Source organism: Centruroides vittatus, unplaced genomic scaffold (assembly GCF_030686945.1).
Source record: "Centruroides vittatus isolate TY-2023 unplaced genomic scaffold, ASM3068694v2 scaffold_861, whole genome shotgun sequence".
Lineage (NCBI taxonomy): Eukaryota > Metazoa > Arthropoda > Arachnida > Scorpiones > Buthidae > Centruroides > Centruroides vittatus.
In genome coordinates, this window is record NW_027122718.1 from 346003 (window position 1) to 360233 (window position 14231).

Sequence of the window (14231 nt, forward strand, 5' to 3'; positions counted from 1 at the left end):
ATAAGCAATTTTACTATAATTTTAAGTTATTTTTATATAAATTTTCGCATAATAATATATGTTAAATAACACAAACTTGTTCTTTGCGATGAAGTCCTGTAGTTTCATTGGTCGCTTTCTTTTTCTTTCCTTAAGCAAATGTCGGTAGCAGAAGATCGCATCAAAAATGCCTCGTTTTGCTTTGGCACTCCTATCAAAATCTGGATCATTCGGTACAATTTGATCAACGATTTCAGTTATCGTTACCAAACTTTTCCTAAGGAAATCTGTAGCAAGTTCTTTGGTTCTTTGTCTTCAGAATCTCTATTTTCTAGTTCTACACAAATTCCTTGTTCTTCCAGTTCTTGAAGTCATCATTGGTAAGGCTCTTACCAGAAACCTGCAGTAACTCCCCAATATCCTGCTCGTCTACATCCGTATTGATTAAGTTGACAATTTTGTCAACCTAACGATACAGCGATAGACTCTTCTCGATGAAAATTCTTGGATACCTCCAGCCGTAACTTCTTTCACACTTCGTTCATGCATTTATCAGTTAATTCTTGCCAAGAGAAGTCGGTATTTCCTGTGGCATCCATCATGTTATATATTTTTCAAAATTGAACAAAACAAATATAGATTTAAGGGAAGTACAGTGCTACGACGAATTGCCACCTTTTGCTGATTGGTTCGTGTTTGGGAATAATTGTATTATATATGAATCAATGAAATACCGCGTTAATTTGAATCAGCATAAATTTTGAGCATTTTTTAGGCATCGAGCAGACCACGTTATATTGAATCAGCGTTAAGTGGGGTCTTACTGAATATAATTTTAGCCATTAATCAGCTTTTCAAATATTTAAATTTTTCATTTTTGGATTTTCATTTCAGAAAATTGATCAATCTAGCCATTTGAGAGTGTTTCTTTCTTTAGTAAGCATTGTTAAAGACCCTTTCCTGTCCTATCAAATTTCTTAAATAATTTTTAACTCATTTTAAAACAGAGAAAGATTCTGCACTGAAGCTGGGTCCCTCCGAATTACGGGCCCTAGACATTTGTCTAATTTGTCTAATTTGTCTATTGGTTAATCCGGCCCTGTGTCTGGCCAATGCTAAAGGAAGTAGCATTCACATTTTCAGAGAAGGTACTGTATGGAGAATCAAATGATGTAAATGACATAACAGGGAAAACTTCAAAGAGAGGATATCTCAATTTATACAGTTTTTGACCCAATTAATGCATATACTGCTATATAAAATCACAGCTGTCAACATTAATAGAAATAAATTCATAAAACATATAAAACAATGTGTTATTGGTTTGTTTGATATAATGTATGCATTCTCCATATAGTGACCATTTATCTTCATCCTAAGGGTAGTTACATTAAGCAGGTTCCACTATATACCTGGTATATACTCAATTTTATTGATAGTAGTGTCTGCCCCTGTACATCATGCTTTTCCTGATAACAAGAGTTATACAACAGGACCGTGTTCAGTAATGCAGAACACCTAAGTTAGAATTCTGAGTGGCTTAGTGGGTGGAGCTAAGAATGTTCTGAGCATCATTGAACAATTATTCTTAGACAACTAGGCAAAATGGTGGACAAAATTAAAATTATGATTGCAACAATTGTCGCAAACAAACTGGTCGAAAAGGATGAAGTAACCAATACAATTATTCAAATGGAAGCTGCGTCAGATCGTGACGAAATTAATAAAGCAATTATTAATTGTAAGCAACGAAATGGACCGCTATCTTCCGTTAAAATGTATTCGGAATCTGTTATACCGACATATGATAATTTTACATTTAAATGTCATTTTAGAATGAGTTAATGATTTAGAATGAGAGAATAACTTTGTGATTGTTATAATAAAATATGTTTAGTCCAACATGAGCAGCCAACTTCAAATCGTACGACGAGACAAAAACAATGACATCACTAGTAGAAGTTATCATAGATAAAAGAAGCTGACTGAACTAGCTAGAATTCTAGCGGTGGGAGGAGTCAAGCAGTAGTTAGAAATGAGTTCAACATCACAGTATAACTAGACTTAGCAAGAATTCTGCATTACTGAACACAGCCCAACTCTTGCCAAAGAATGTGTCATAACAAAAATGAGGCATAGAAAAGCAATATTTTTGTAAGTTTTAAGATAGCTGTAAAGACTTGTTCAGCAAGGAAAGCTTCACATTGTGAATATCCTAAATGCAATTTTATGGAGAAAAATTCCCATATATTGTTAACTTGATATACATAATAACAATCCTTTCAATGCCAAAAAAACTGCCAGATTATTTATCAGACTATAACAAAGCTAATTGGATGTAAAGCATGTTGGCTATAGGTAAGTGGTTAGGCCACCATCTAATAATAAATTTAATTTTTAATTTAAATATAGAATATCCTGGAAAGGAAGAAAGATTAGTCAGGAGTGGTATTTCAATCTGCAACTCCTGTTTATCATGCAGATACTTTTTCAGTTATTTTGCCAAGACCCCTATACAATCTTTACTTCCAGAGCTATTAATTACTTAAGTAATTTAGATATAATCATACTAGTTGCCTACAGCCCTCTATGGCTCATAGTTGACTTATCATACACAAACACACACTTTTACCACCCTTCATTGAATGTTGATGTGTGTGTGTAAACACTGATGGAGGAGGACTAAGAATCCTTCCCCATTGTGAACGGACTTAACAGAATTTTGTTGATAAAGTATTATTCAAGATGATAGATCCCCATGTTTCATATGAGAGTATTAGTTTCGCCTACAAGAAAAAACAAGTTTTTTCCAATATCCAATTCAATTAGTAATGCCAAACAAACTGCCGGGTTATTTGTCAGAATTTAGATTAGCCTTGTTATAATCCAATATATAATTCAGCAGTTTGTTTCACGTTACTAATTGAATCCAGTTAATGTGCATGTTCTTATATATATGAGCCGTTGATTTTGAAAGTGGGGCAAGTCCATTTTATGTTATTTTTAGATATTTAATGGTTGCATTTAAATGGGTTTAAAAATATTTGTAAACCATAATAGACTTATTTTATATTTTTTTGGTCTTATTTCATGTAAATTTAATATGCAATAATGATTATCCATGTTAGGTGAAAAAAATCATGGTTTTGATATGCGCCAATGGACTTGCCTCACTTTCAAAAGCAATGATTTCTTGAAATCGTTGATTTTCTTTGAATGGAATGTAATTATAATAACAAAAAATTGAATACCGTATTTACTCGCATATAAGGCGACCTTGCATATAGGACAAGGTGTGACTTTAATTTAAAGATCAAAATAAAGAAAATTAGATTTATTAATACAATTCTAATTTTATTTCGTTTAATCACAAATAAAATATGAAATGCACGTAAATGCACACATTGTCTTGCAAAAATTACTGGCATTTTAAATTTTAAGGCAAAATCATGTAAAATCAACAACATAATTTGTTCACGTAAAACTGGACAATTGGTAACCTTTACTTGCCAATTCTTAACAGTCGAATCCACTCTCCGTCGATGAAACTTAAGAGTTTCTCCGAATTCCGATTACCGAATAATCATTCGTTTTCACATGGGAATAAATTAAAACTGATATCGGGCTCCCGTGTGATTTTGGAATTTCAATTTGGAATTCAGTGCTATTCATCTTTACTTCTGACAATATACAAGAACGATTCAAACAATCCAGATAAAATACTTTTGTTTTTAAACACCAGAGGGTGAGCATCCGTTAAAAAATGCAAATACACGGTTCACAAAAATTTTTGCAAAAATGCAAAGAATCCTTCGCTCGCGCGTATAGGACGACCTAGGTTTTCAAAGCAGTGAAATGAATAAAAATTTTGTCTTATATTTGAGTAAATAAGGTATTTTATTTATTTACTTATTTATTTTATTTCAACATTTCATACTTCTTTTGAAAAGCTACAATAAAACAAAAAATAAAGTTAATTTTATAGGAAAAAGTGTATAAAATAAGAAAAAATATTCAGTAATAAGTTGCATGCATATAATTATATTTCTTAGTTTAGATGGTGCAGATTTTTAAAGTATTCATGATGAATGGATAGTACATAGGATAATAAATCCTTCATATCTTTATATTTTTCTTTAGAGTGGACTTGCCTTACTTTCAAAATCAACACACAACAAATATCATTGACGGTATAAATTACTAGTAACAACTTTATATTGATATTAAAAGATATTTATTGTGAATTGACTAAAAACATAAATTTTATGTTAATTTGTAATAAAAATTAGCTTTAACTAATTTTTTCGCAAAATGAACTTGTCCCACTTTCAAAATCAATGGCTCATATAAGCCTTTCAACTTTAATGGTATAATAAGAAAATAGTTTTAGTGTCATGTATTTTTGGGTTTAATTAAATTCATATTCCTGTTACACAGTTCTAATTTAAATATGCATTAATTGATATTGACAAGGAGTTATTAAAAATTGCTCCAACCATCAGTTATGATTGGAGCATACCACATACCAATAAATGATATTTGGATGCTTTCCTGAAATTTAACATAATAAACATATCAAAAATGAATGTTATTACTACAATTATATACTAATAAGAATATCATAAATTGTATTAAAAAACAGCATTTTTAAAGTGTAGGTAAATATAGTTCTGTATAATTTATCAATTTGTTAGGATAATGAATATCTTTATCTTTATCTATATCTATACAAGTTTAAAGTAATGACAGAATAATTTATAATTCTTAGCTGTTACGAGACAAGCAAGATTGGAGAATTTTGGCATCTTATTACTTGAAGACTGTTGTAATGCATGCGGTAATCAAACCCACTGATCAGATAGACTGGAATGAGAGTAAAATGGATAAAACTTTTATTCGAGTAAATATATATTTTCTTATTAATATTACTATTATATTATATATGTAAATACAGTGCATTCGTGCTAATCTGAACTAATTATTATGTGATAATTAGTTCAGATATCTGAAAAGCATAAATCACCAAGATGTTTCTTAAGAGGCCAAAAAAGTAAAAATCAGAGGGTGCTAAGTTCAGACTGAACCAAGATGGTCCATTACATCTCATCCATATTTATTTTAGCCAGTCTGAAGTCTGATATGTGGTGTGAGAGTTACATTATTGTGCAGCCGCATTATTGCATTATTGCACTTCTCAGATGATGATGAAGTTAACTTCATCATCATCTGAGAATCAAGATGCAGTCATGGACTTTTTCAAATCATTAATTAAGTGGAGAATTTTTTAGAAAGGAATTTTTGCCCTTTGTCCTGCTGGGTAAAGTGTTTCGAAAATAACAGCAACTGTGTACTTTCAAATGGCTAATTTAATTTTTTTATAACAACTTAATAACAAGTTACATTAAAGATTGTACCTTACTTTTGGGACATGCCTGTTATTTAATTAATATATTTCATTGTTTATATCTATTGTTTCACTGAAATTAGAAGTCATTAAATTTGATATAAAGTAAAACTTTGCTAAATCAAACTATGTTAATTTGAAACTGTTTATAGGTCCCAGACATAGTGTATAGGGTTTTTCATATGACATGATCTCATTAAATTGAAATTTTTGGTACTTTTAGCTCTAACTAATCTTCCACATATCTTTAAAAGGTCCTTCATTTTCTCTTATATTCTGTGTGAATTGTTGGAATACAACAATTGAAGTTGTTTATAAATAGAATATTGATGCATACGTTGTATTGTGTTGTGATGATTTTTGTAAAGTTTTTCTGTTGAATAATAAAAGGTTGGTGGTATGGTGATTCGTGGTGAGGTGTAATATGTTCCGCGAATGGACCGATACAAAATAAACGAATCAGATTTTTCTTTTAACAAGATATGATTTTTATTTTCGCCAGAAAAGAACAAAACAGGTTCTTTGCGGATCCCAACTTTACAAAGTAAAACGTCGTACAGGCGTTCTGTCTCTTAGTATACAACAAAGGGCACGTTCGAAACGGAACCCGACAAAGTCCGACGTGTGCAGACCTTAAAACTAAGCTTATCCTACTTATAACTAGAAGAGAAGAAAAAGTTAAATTAGGTAGAGGTAGAAATAGAAGAAGAGTGAAATACCCGGGATTTTCTTTTCTTCGTATCTCTACTTTGGTGGGACACCGCTCTTGAGTCCTTCTTGATTATTGTGAACTTTCCGTTCTCTCGATGAATTTCTCGTTCTTCCGTAGTTTTCTTTAGCTCTCTCTACGATAGCCTCGAAAATTTCCCTCCTTTCTCAGGCCTGACCTTTTCGGCTCGTAGTCTTTGTTACTTTTCTTTCTGCAGCTAACCTATGCACCCCGTTCGAGCTCAATCCTTTATCCACCTTCTCTCTCCGCCGTCCAGTCCAAAAGTGACTCCCCCGTTCCCTCCGAAGCCCTTGGGGTCTTGTTCTTCTATTGTTTCTGTTGTTTACTTCTTCGAAACGGTAATCCCACCCAGAGGGTACTAGAAGTGGAAAGGAAACTTAAATTTATCTTTGTATACTAGTACATTTATCAATTAACAGGACTTATTACACTGGAAAATTATGGATGCAGATATTTAGTCTTACAGATCAGAAATAATATTTTTTATTTAGTTCACCTGTTTTACTCTCCCTTTTCAAGCACTAACCTTCCATTAGTCAACTAATGAACAGGTGAACTAAATAAAAAATATTATTTCTGATCTGTAAGACTAAATATTTGCATCCATAATTTTCCAGTGTAATAAGTCCTGTTAATTGATAAATGTACTAGTATACAAAGATAAATTTAAGTTTCCTTTCCACTTCTAGTACCCTCTGGGTGGGATTACCGTTTCGAAGAAGTAAACAACAGAAACAATAGAAGAACAAGACCCCAAGGGCTTCGGAGGGAGCGGGGGAGTCACTTTTGGACTGGACGGCGGAGAGAGAAGGTGGATAAAGGATTGAGCTCGAACGGGGTGCATAGGTTAGCTGCAGAAAGAAAAGTAACAAAGACTACGAGCCGAAAAGGTCAGGCCTGAGAAAGGAGGGAAATTTTCGAGGCTATCGTAGAGAGAGCTAAAGAAAACTACGGAAGAACGAGAAATTCATCGAGAGAACGGAAAGTTCACAATAATCAAGAAGGACTCAAGAGCGGTGTCCCACCAAAGTAGAGATACGAAGAAAAGAAAATCCCGGGTATTTCACTCTTCTTCTATTTCTACCTCTACCTAATTTAACTTTTTCTTCTCTTCTAGTTATAAGTAGGATAAGCTTAGTTTTAAGGTCTGCACACGTCGGACTTTGTCGGGTTCCGTTTCGAACGTGCCCTTTGTTGTATACTAAGAGACAGAACGCCTGTACGACGTTTTACTTTGTAAAGTTGGGATCCGCAAAGAACCTGTTTTGTTCTTTTCTGGCGAAAATAAAAATCATATCTTGTTAAAAGAAAAATCTGATTCGTTTATTTTGTATCGGTCCATTCGCGGAACATATTACACCTTGCCATGAATCACTACAATACAACTTGCATTTTGCAGTGCCAACCATTACCCTGTTACACTGTGTTACCCTTGCAAAGACAAGAAACTCAAATATTATATCTAAACAATGTTTTTTGCCTAGAGAATCTCTAATTTCAAAAACATTACCAGCAATGTTAAAACCTTTACTAGACCAAGTTGTAAAAATGTTAACTTACATCAAGTCAACATCATTTAAGTTCTTTTTTAAAATTTGAATATCTATGGAAGTTCAGTATAAATCTTTGCTTTTGCATGCTGAAGTAAGATTGTTATTCAGGGCCAAAGTGTCGAGTCCATTTTTAGAACTTTTTCTAAAATGAAGGTGCAAATACTTTTATAAAAATGATATTTGGTTTGTTAAAATGGCATATTTTGTCAATATTTTTAATTACTTCAATAGCTTAATACAAATATCCAAGGAAAACATGAAAATATTTTGACATCCACTGACAAATGTCAGCATTTCAGAAAAAGTACAAACTTCATAATGAAAATGCTGAGGGAATTATTTCCATTATAAAAGAACATTTAACACTATTGGAAGAAAAGAGTGCAAGTTACTTTCCTTCCTTAAATATAGAAAATTATGACTGGATATGAAATCAATTTGGTGCAGTTAGTACATTGAATCGTGAATTTTCAATACAAAAACAACTTGTCAACAGATGATACATTAAAAATGAAACTCTCTGAAATAACACTTTGGATAAAAATCCAAAATTTTCAATCTAAATAACCAGTTTTCAACACAAGGCACTAAAAATTTTGTTACACTTTTCAACATAATATGAGCTCAGATCTTGCATTCATCAATATAAAAACTCAAAAAACAAGAGACTTACTAATATAGAAAAAGAACTATACGAGGGTAACTTAACAATAGTAGACCTCATATTGATAAAACTTGCAAAAACCGACAAGCTCATATATTGCATTATAATTGACTTAAAACTTATATAATTGAAGCTCCATTTTATAAATTATTTTATTTACAGTTTTTACAAATATAATTTTTTTAATTATTTTTTTTACTATTATATAATCTGTAATTATAATTTTTAATAAAAAGATGTTTATTTAAATTTTTGTTATTATTTTATTATCTTAGTGATTTTGCTGTTTTGCAAATTTTTCTGATATTCAAAAGTGTTCTGTGACTTCAAAAAGGTTAAGAACTGTAAAGTACTATTTTTAGTATCTTAGGAAACCGACTATAATTACGGTCGGTAAAACTTCCGTTAACCTAACGGATACTTTATGCGGATTCGAGATTAGTTTGCCAGGCCTGGGCTTTTTAAGCGTGCACCGAAAAATTAGTAATAATAACGATAAATATCAAGTCAGATCAAAAGTTCAAATATATTTAATTAGCAACTAGAACGTACTACGTACAAATGTCAATAATCCAAACAAAATTTATTAACGAAAATCAACAAGTCAACCCGACAATAAACTCAGCTACTTAGCTTAACTTAATAGTAATTTCCCTTTGAAATTCGACAATCAAATACTTAGAAACTATGAACAAAATCTCTTACTAATTAAACGTCTATCCGTCACCTCACTATACGAAGAAACTACTTCCTCAATCCTTTCGATATCGTCAAATCGTCAATCGAACTCCTCTTTAACACCTTGGATCGTCCAATTATCAATCTGGACTTCTATCAGAAAATACTTCGCTTTCGAATTAACCTCTCTCTCAAAGTCGCCTCGATTTGGAATTCACCTCTCCTTCTTCGATTAACGTACGGGTTTTATACTGTGAGGTGACGTCACACTTGAGCTGGGTTACTCCCCTTATTTACATACTTAGTTGCTAACATTAATTTTCTTTTCTGGCAGCTTTAAGTTTCCGACAAAGCTTATAAACCGTTTACAAAATATTTATCATAATTTTCTGGGATGTTTAAGACGGTTTATCAAGTATTTCTCTACTAGTGATTGTGGGGACTCCCCCTTCCATTTTTTTTTTCTGCGGACTGTTACTTCCGCCGGGCAGCGCAAGTGCGCAAGATGTTTCCTATGGCGCTTATTTCTCCGTGAGTTGTTTTATCTTCATTTTTCATTACTAACAAGAGAGTGGTGGGGAACCTTCATCCTAAATAAACATAAACCCCAAACAAAAGATAATAAAACGGAAATAATAATAATAAAATAAAAATAACTTTCGGACTCAGTTCCTTACAGAACCACTGTGTTAAACTCAATTAGTAAAGAAACAGGCAGAAAGCCTGGCTTTACAGAAACAACAACAACAAATTTTGTCATAGTTCTGGCATCTGGCATTTTAAAAAATGCCAGACATCATAAAAAACACTTTATACTGTGCAGAGGCCTATAGACAGCTTTGGGTTAATGCAGTTCAATTTAGCAAGATTTTACTGTATTGCAAACTATTATAAAGAGATTATTATAGAAATACAATCGATTCCACTTAATTGGGACACATTGGGACTAATCCATTTTGGCCCAATTAAGTGGCTGCCCCAATTAAACGAACTAATAATAAATTCTATAATAAAATATGTAATATGTAGGTAAATAAATAAGTAGGTTAAACAAAATAATAATTGGGTATTTATTTTGATGCTTTATTGAACCAAAATACAGAAAATATTTGTACTATAAATTTGCCTGACTCACAACGATAGATAACTAATTCACATAATGCTAGTGTTGACAAATATTAGTAGTGATGTAAACAAGGGTGGACCATTCAATCTGTTCCTGATCAAACAATTTTTCTTTTCTTTCTTTTTAGTTAGAACATGTTCTAACTAAAAGGGGAGAAAGAAAAGGGTTTGTCCAAAAGTCATTTTACAGTCTTCGAGCACAGTTTCCTTTACTTGGAGATGGACCACTTCAGCAGGAGTGTCTGTAGAATCCGCCAGCTCGATGCTGGTCTCAACAATGGGATTGCTGCTGTCTGAATCTAGACGTAATTATGCACACAATACCTTCCAAGGGAACTCTAGCTGCCTTCCAACTCAGTCAAAAGACCTCGAAAAATTGTCCGGCGATCTATGTCCCTCTGCTTTTAAGGGGATCGTCTGGTCCAATCCAGAACAGGGTCAGTAACTTGCATTCAGGTCTGCCTCAGACGAAATCCTTGTGTGATACATCCTGTTATGCTGACCCCCTCCGGAAAAACCAAACTGCTCAAGCAAAAGACAGAATCTCTTTCTCTCTGCCAACTGTTAGGCCTAGTGTACGTAGTGCCTACATTTTTTGGAAGATTACTAAAATATATTAAAAATTGCTAAATTTATTTTCTGCTACTGTCCCAATTAAATGATTAAATTATGTATTCATTTGTTAGTTTGGTTTCCGTTCTTTGAGATTTGACCCAATAATGCGGCTGCCCCGATTAACTGGTGGCCCAATTAAACAGAATTGACTGTATATGCACAATTAAACTGAAGTGCCAAAAAATTAGACACATTTACCTAATAATGTGTAGCTACTCCCTGAGCCTGAATAACAGTGGCTACATGACGTGGCATAGACTCTATGAGGTGTCTGAGTTGTTGCACAAGTATCTGAATCCAGACTTGTTCAATGATTTTCCATAATTCAGTTGCATCTGTTGGATAGTTCTGCAAAGCATTGAGTAACATTTGCATAGTGTCTCATAAATGTTCTATGGGGTTCAAATCTGGTGATTGATGTGGCCAAGAGAGTAACTGAAAATATGTCAAGTGTTCTTGAACCATTGTTGTACACAAGATTAGTATACTTTGCACCTGTCAAAGTTGACTGCAGTCTCACCATTAGTCCCTGTTCATGCCAATAGAACATACTCCAAACCAGAACAGCTGCCACCAGCTTGCATAACACCTTACTGACACGATAGATTCATGGCTTTATGTGGTTGTCGCCACACATGAACATAACTATCAGCTCTAAAGAGCTGAAAATGAGATTCATCTGACCACATAATACTGTGCTGGTCATCCACTGTCCAATTTTGATGTTCTTTGGCTCAGGTGGGTGCATTGCCTGATGCCTGGGTGTTAATGATATCAGAGTGGATCAGCAAATGCCAAACAATCACTGTGCAACATACACAGGAATGCTGTGTATGTTGCACAGTGCATTGACTGATGGGTTCAGCAGTGCCCCTGTTGAAATCTGACGTGATTTGATGCCAAATTGCCCTTTGTTGCATGGTTAATAACCTGGTTAAGCCATCAGCAGTCATGTTCTTTCATCAGCCATGGGCACCCACTCTGTGATGCACTGCTGATGTCTGTCCAGAATTTAAATATTCCTGGTAAACCCTTGAAACTGTCGCATGAGAAAATCTAAGAGCATTATGGCTACCTTGCTGATAAAACCATTCATCTTGCTATAACAATCTATCCATGATCAAATGATAATAAATCCTTTACATGCCCATTGCTACTCTAAGCTCACATAAAATCGATAGGTATTATACCTATGGTGTCAAATGCAAATGTTTCAGCCCAAAGCCTTTCCCCTGTGAAGAAGGTAACAACGTTGCACATGCTGCTGTTTCTAAGTTTTTGGCACTTTAGTTTATCTACAGTAAAAAATTTCAATATTAAATAATTGTCTGAATTTTTTTCTTTTAGATGCTAAAACATTTGCAAGCTTATGTTCAAAATAAATGTTTACCATACTTATTTTATGAAAAATGTAACTTAATTTCTAAAATGGGAAATCAGCAAGCAGAAAACATTGATCGTCGATTGAGTAGAATAATTCAAGACATTGAAAATGATCCTCAAAAAGTATTTGTATATATGTAATTATTTTTCAGGTAATTAAAAAATTTTTTTTCTATTTTAAAATAATTTACATTTTAAAAATACAGTGCATTCTCGATCTAGTGTTCCCATATCAAATTAACTTATATATAATGTTAATTTTTCCTGTATTCTTTGTTCCTGCATTGTTTGTTTTCCTGCAATGTTTGTTCTGTATTTTAACTGAAAGAAAAAGTTATCCTGCATCAGTCATTTTACTCACATAACAGAGGATGCTAAATTGAAACACTGATTTTCATGTGCTAAGAATAAAAATATATCAAATTTAAAAGTTAAACCCTTTGACTACAGTTAACCAGTTTTTATTCTGATTTTTCTACTGCTTTACAAAATACTGTACTTTATTGGCAACATTTTCTCTTAAAACCTGGCAATACTAGTAAAAATTAGCACATTGTCTGAGCGTTGCTATCTGTATGATAATTTTTGTATTTGTACAATTATTTCAGGTGCCATACGATGTATGATACCGATAGGGTTTTGTTCAATAATTTCATAAATATGCCTTACTCTGAAAACAATCCTTAATTTTTGAAAAGACCTATTTGCAATCACTATTTCTATACGTATTGCCCTTTCATTGATACTTTGTGTCTTTTTTGCCGTGAGAGGACTACTAAATTTTTGGAAGTTTTTAGATTGGCTACTACCATATATTCTCAATTATAAGACACACCTTTGTCATACTATTTGAGACTGCTAACTGCTATACTCTAGACCTACTGATAAAATGCTCAAATTGATGTGAAATGAAAATTTGTGCAAATAAACATTCTGTTGAAGTGCCATTATGCTTCTCCTTGTACAAAATGTATTAATGTAGTACCTATAGAGTAGTTTCCATCTAGCAAACTGTCTAGAACTGAAACTGTTTTGGCATGGGAGTTGTGGAGTGGTGGACTAAAAATTTTAATGGTTGCAAAAACTTGGAAAATTGATCTTTATGCATATGATATAAGTACTGTATATAAAGGAAAGTGTTACATGTTTGTTAATAGTAATTTGTTAATGTCTGGTATGTTGAAATTGTGTGAAAAAATTAAATTTTAGCTTATGCCCATTCAGAGGTTTGTTTTGCATCATATATTATGAGAGTCATGAAGACTTCATTGTAAAATGGGGTATAAAACTTTTTTTTGGAAGAAGAGATTGCAGATAAAAAGTTTATGAGAATCTGACATAGGGTCAACCTTTTAATATTTCTCTGGATGAAGAGTGTAAGTATAAATGATTGAGATGGATGTATGATAATTTTAAGTGAAATATGATAATTTGAAGGGGCAGATATGATGATTTACTCCCATAAGGTTGGCAAATCTGCATTGTCTTGAGATAGGCAAGATCTAGTGATGTAACAAATAGTATATTCAACCAGGAGCGTGGCCGAATTGCCGAATATTCAACCAAACTATTCGGCTTCATTAACGCACGTACGAAAATTGGCGCGCAAACCACATTATTGCAAGGATTGCGCGCCCTGCTCTCTATTGGCCTGCTGTCACTACGATTTTTTCTTCCAGTAGGTCTAAATTATAATTATTAAAGTTAATATGAGATGGAGCCTAACGTCTACCTCTAGTGCCAAATTGTTTTATAATTTATGTAATAGCCGTAAGTAGTAGTGGTTTCGGCCATATTGATCACAAAATTAATTTTCTAATTACAAATTTGAATTAAATTAATTTTATTTTAACATATTTAGAAAACTTTTTAATTCCCTTCAGTTTTCATATTTAGAAAACTTTTTAATTAAGTTCAGTTTTGATATTTAGAACACTTTTTAATTCCCTTCAGTTTTCATATTTAGAGAACTTTTTAATTTCCTTTCAGTTTTGATATTTAGAACACTTTTTAATTCAGTTCAGTTTTCATATTTAGAAAACTTTTTAATTTCTTTCAGTTTCGATATTTAGAACACTTTTTAATTTTCTTCAGTTTTGA

The 14231-nt window shown here is 32.7% G+C and overlaps 1 protein-coding gene across 4 annotated transcripts in view; it reads left to right on the top strand.

The window, feature by feature from the left end:
• The window catches only part of LOC136990033 (cyclic GMP-AMP synthase-like receptor), a 71951-nt gene that overhangs the window by 47881 nt on the left and 9839 nt on the right, over positions 1 to 14231 (top strand). For 2 of the 4 annotated variants that reach the window (XM_067288364.1, XM_067288365.1), the window contains exons 6-7: positions 4748 to 4879; positions 12096 to 12307. In XM_067288364.1, the coding sequence (XP_067144465.1) occupies positions 4748 to 4879; positions 12096 to 12272 (309 nt within the window). In that variant the 3' untranslated portion in view covers positions 12273 to 12307. Of the gene's footprint in view, positions 1 to 4747; positions 4880 to 12095; positions 12311 to 14231 lie in introns of those variants that run through there. The other 2 variants (XM_067288363.1, XM_067288366.1) reach the window with 2 other exon arrangements.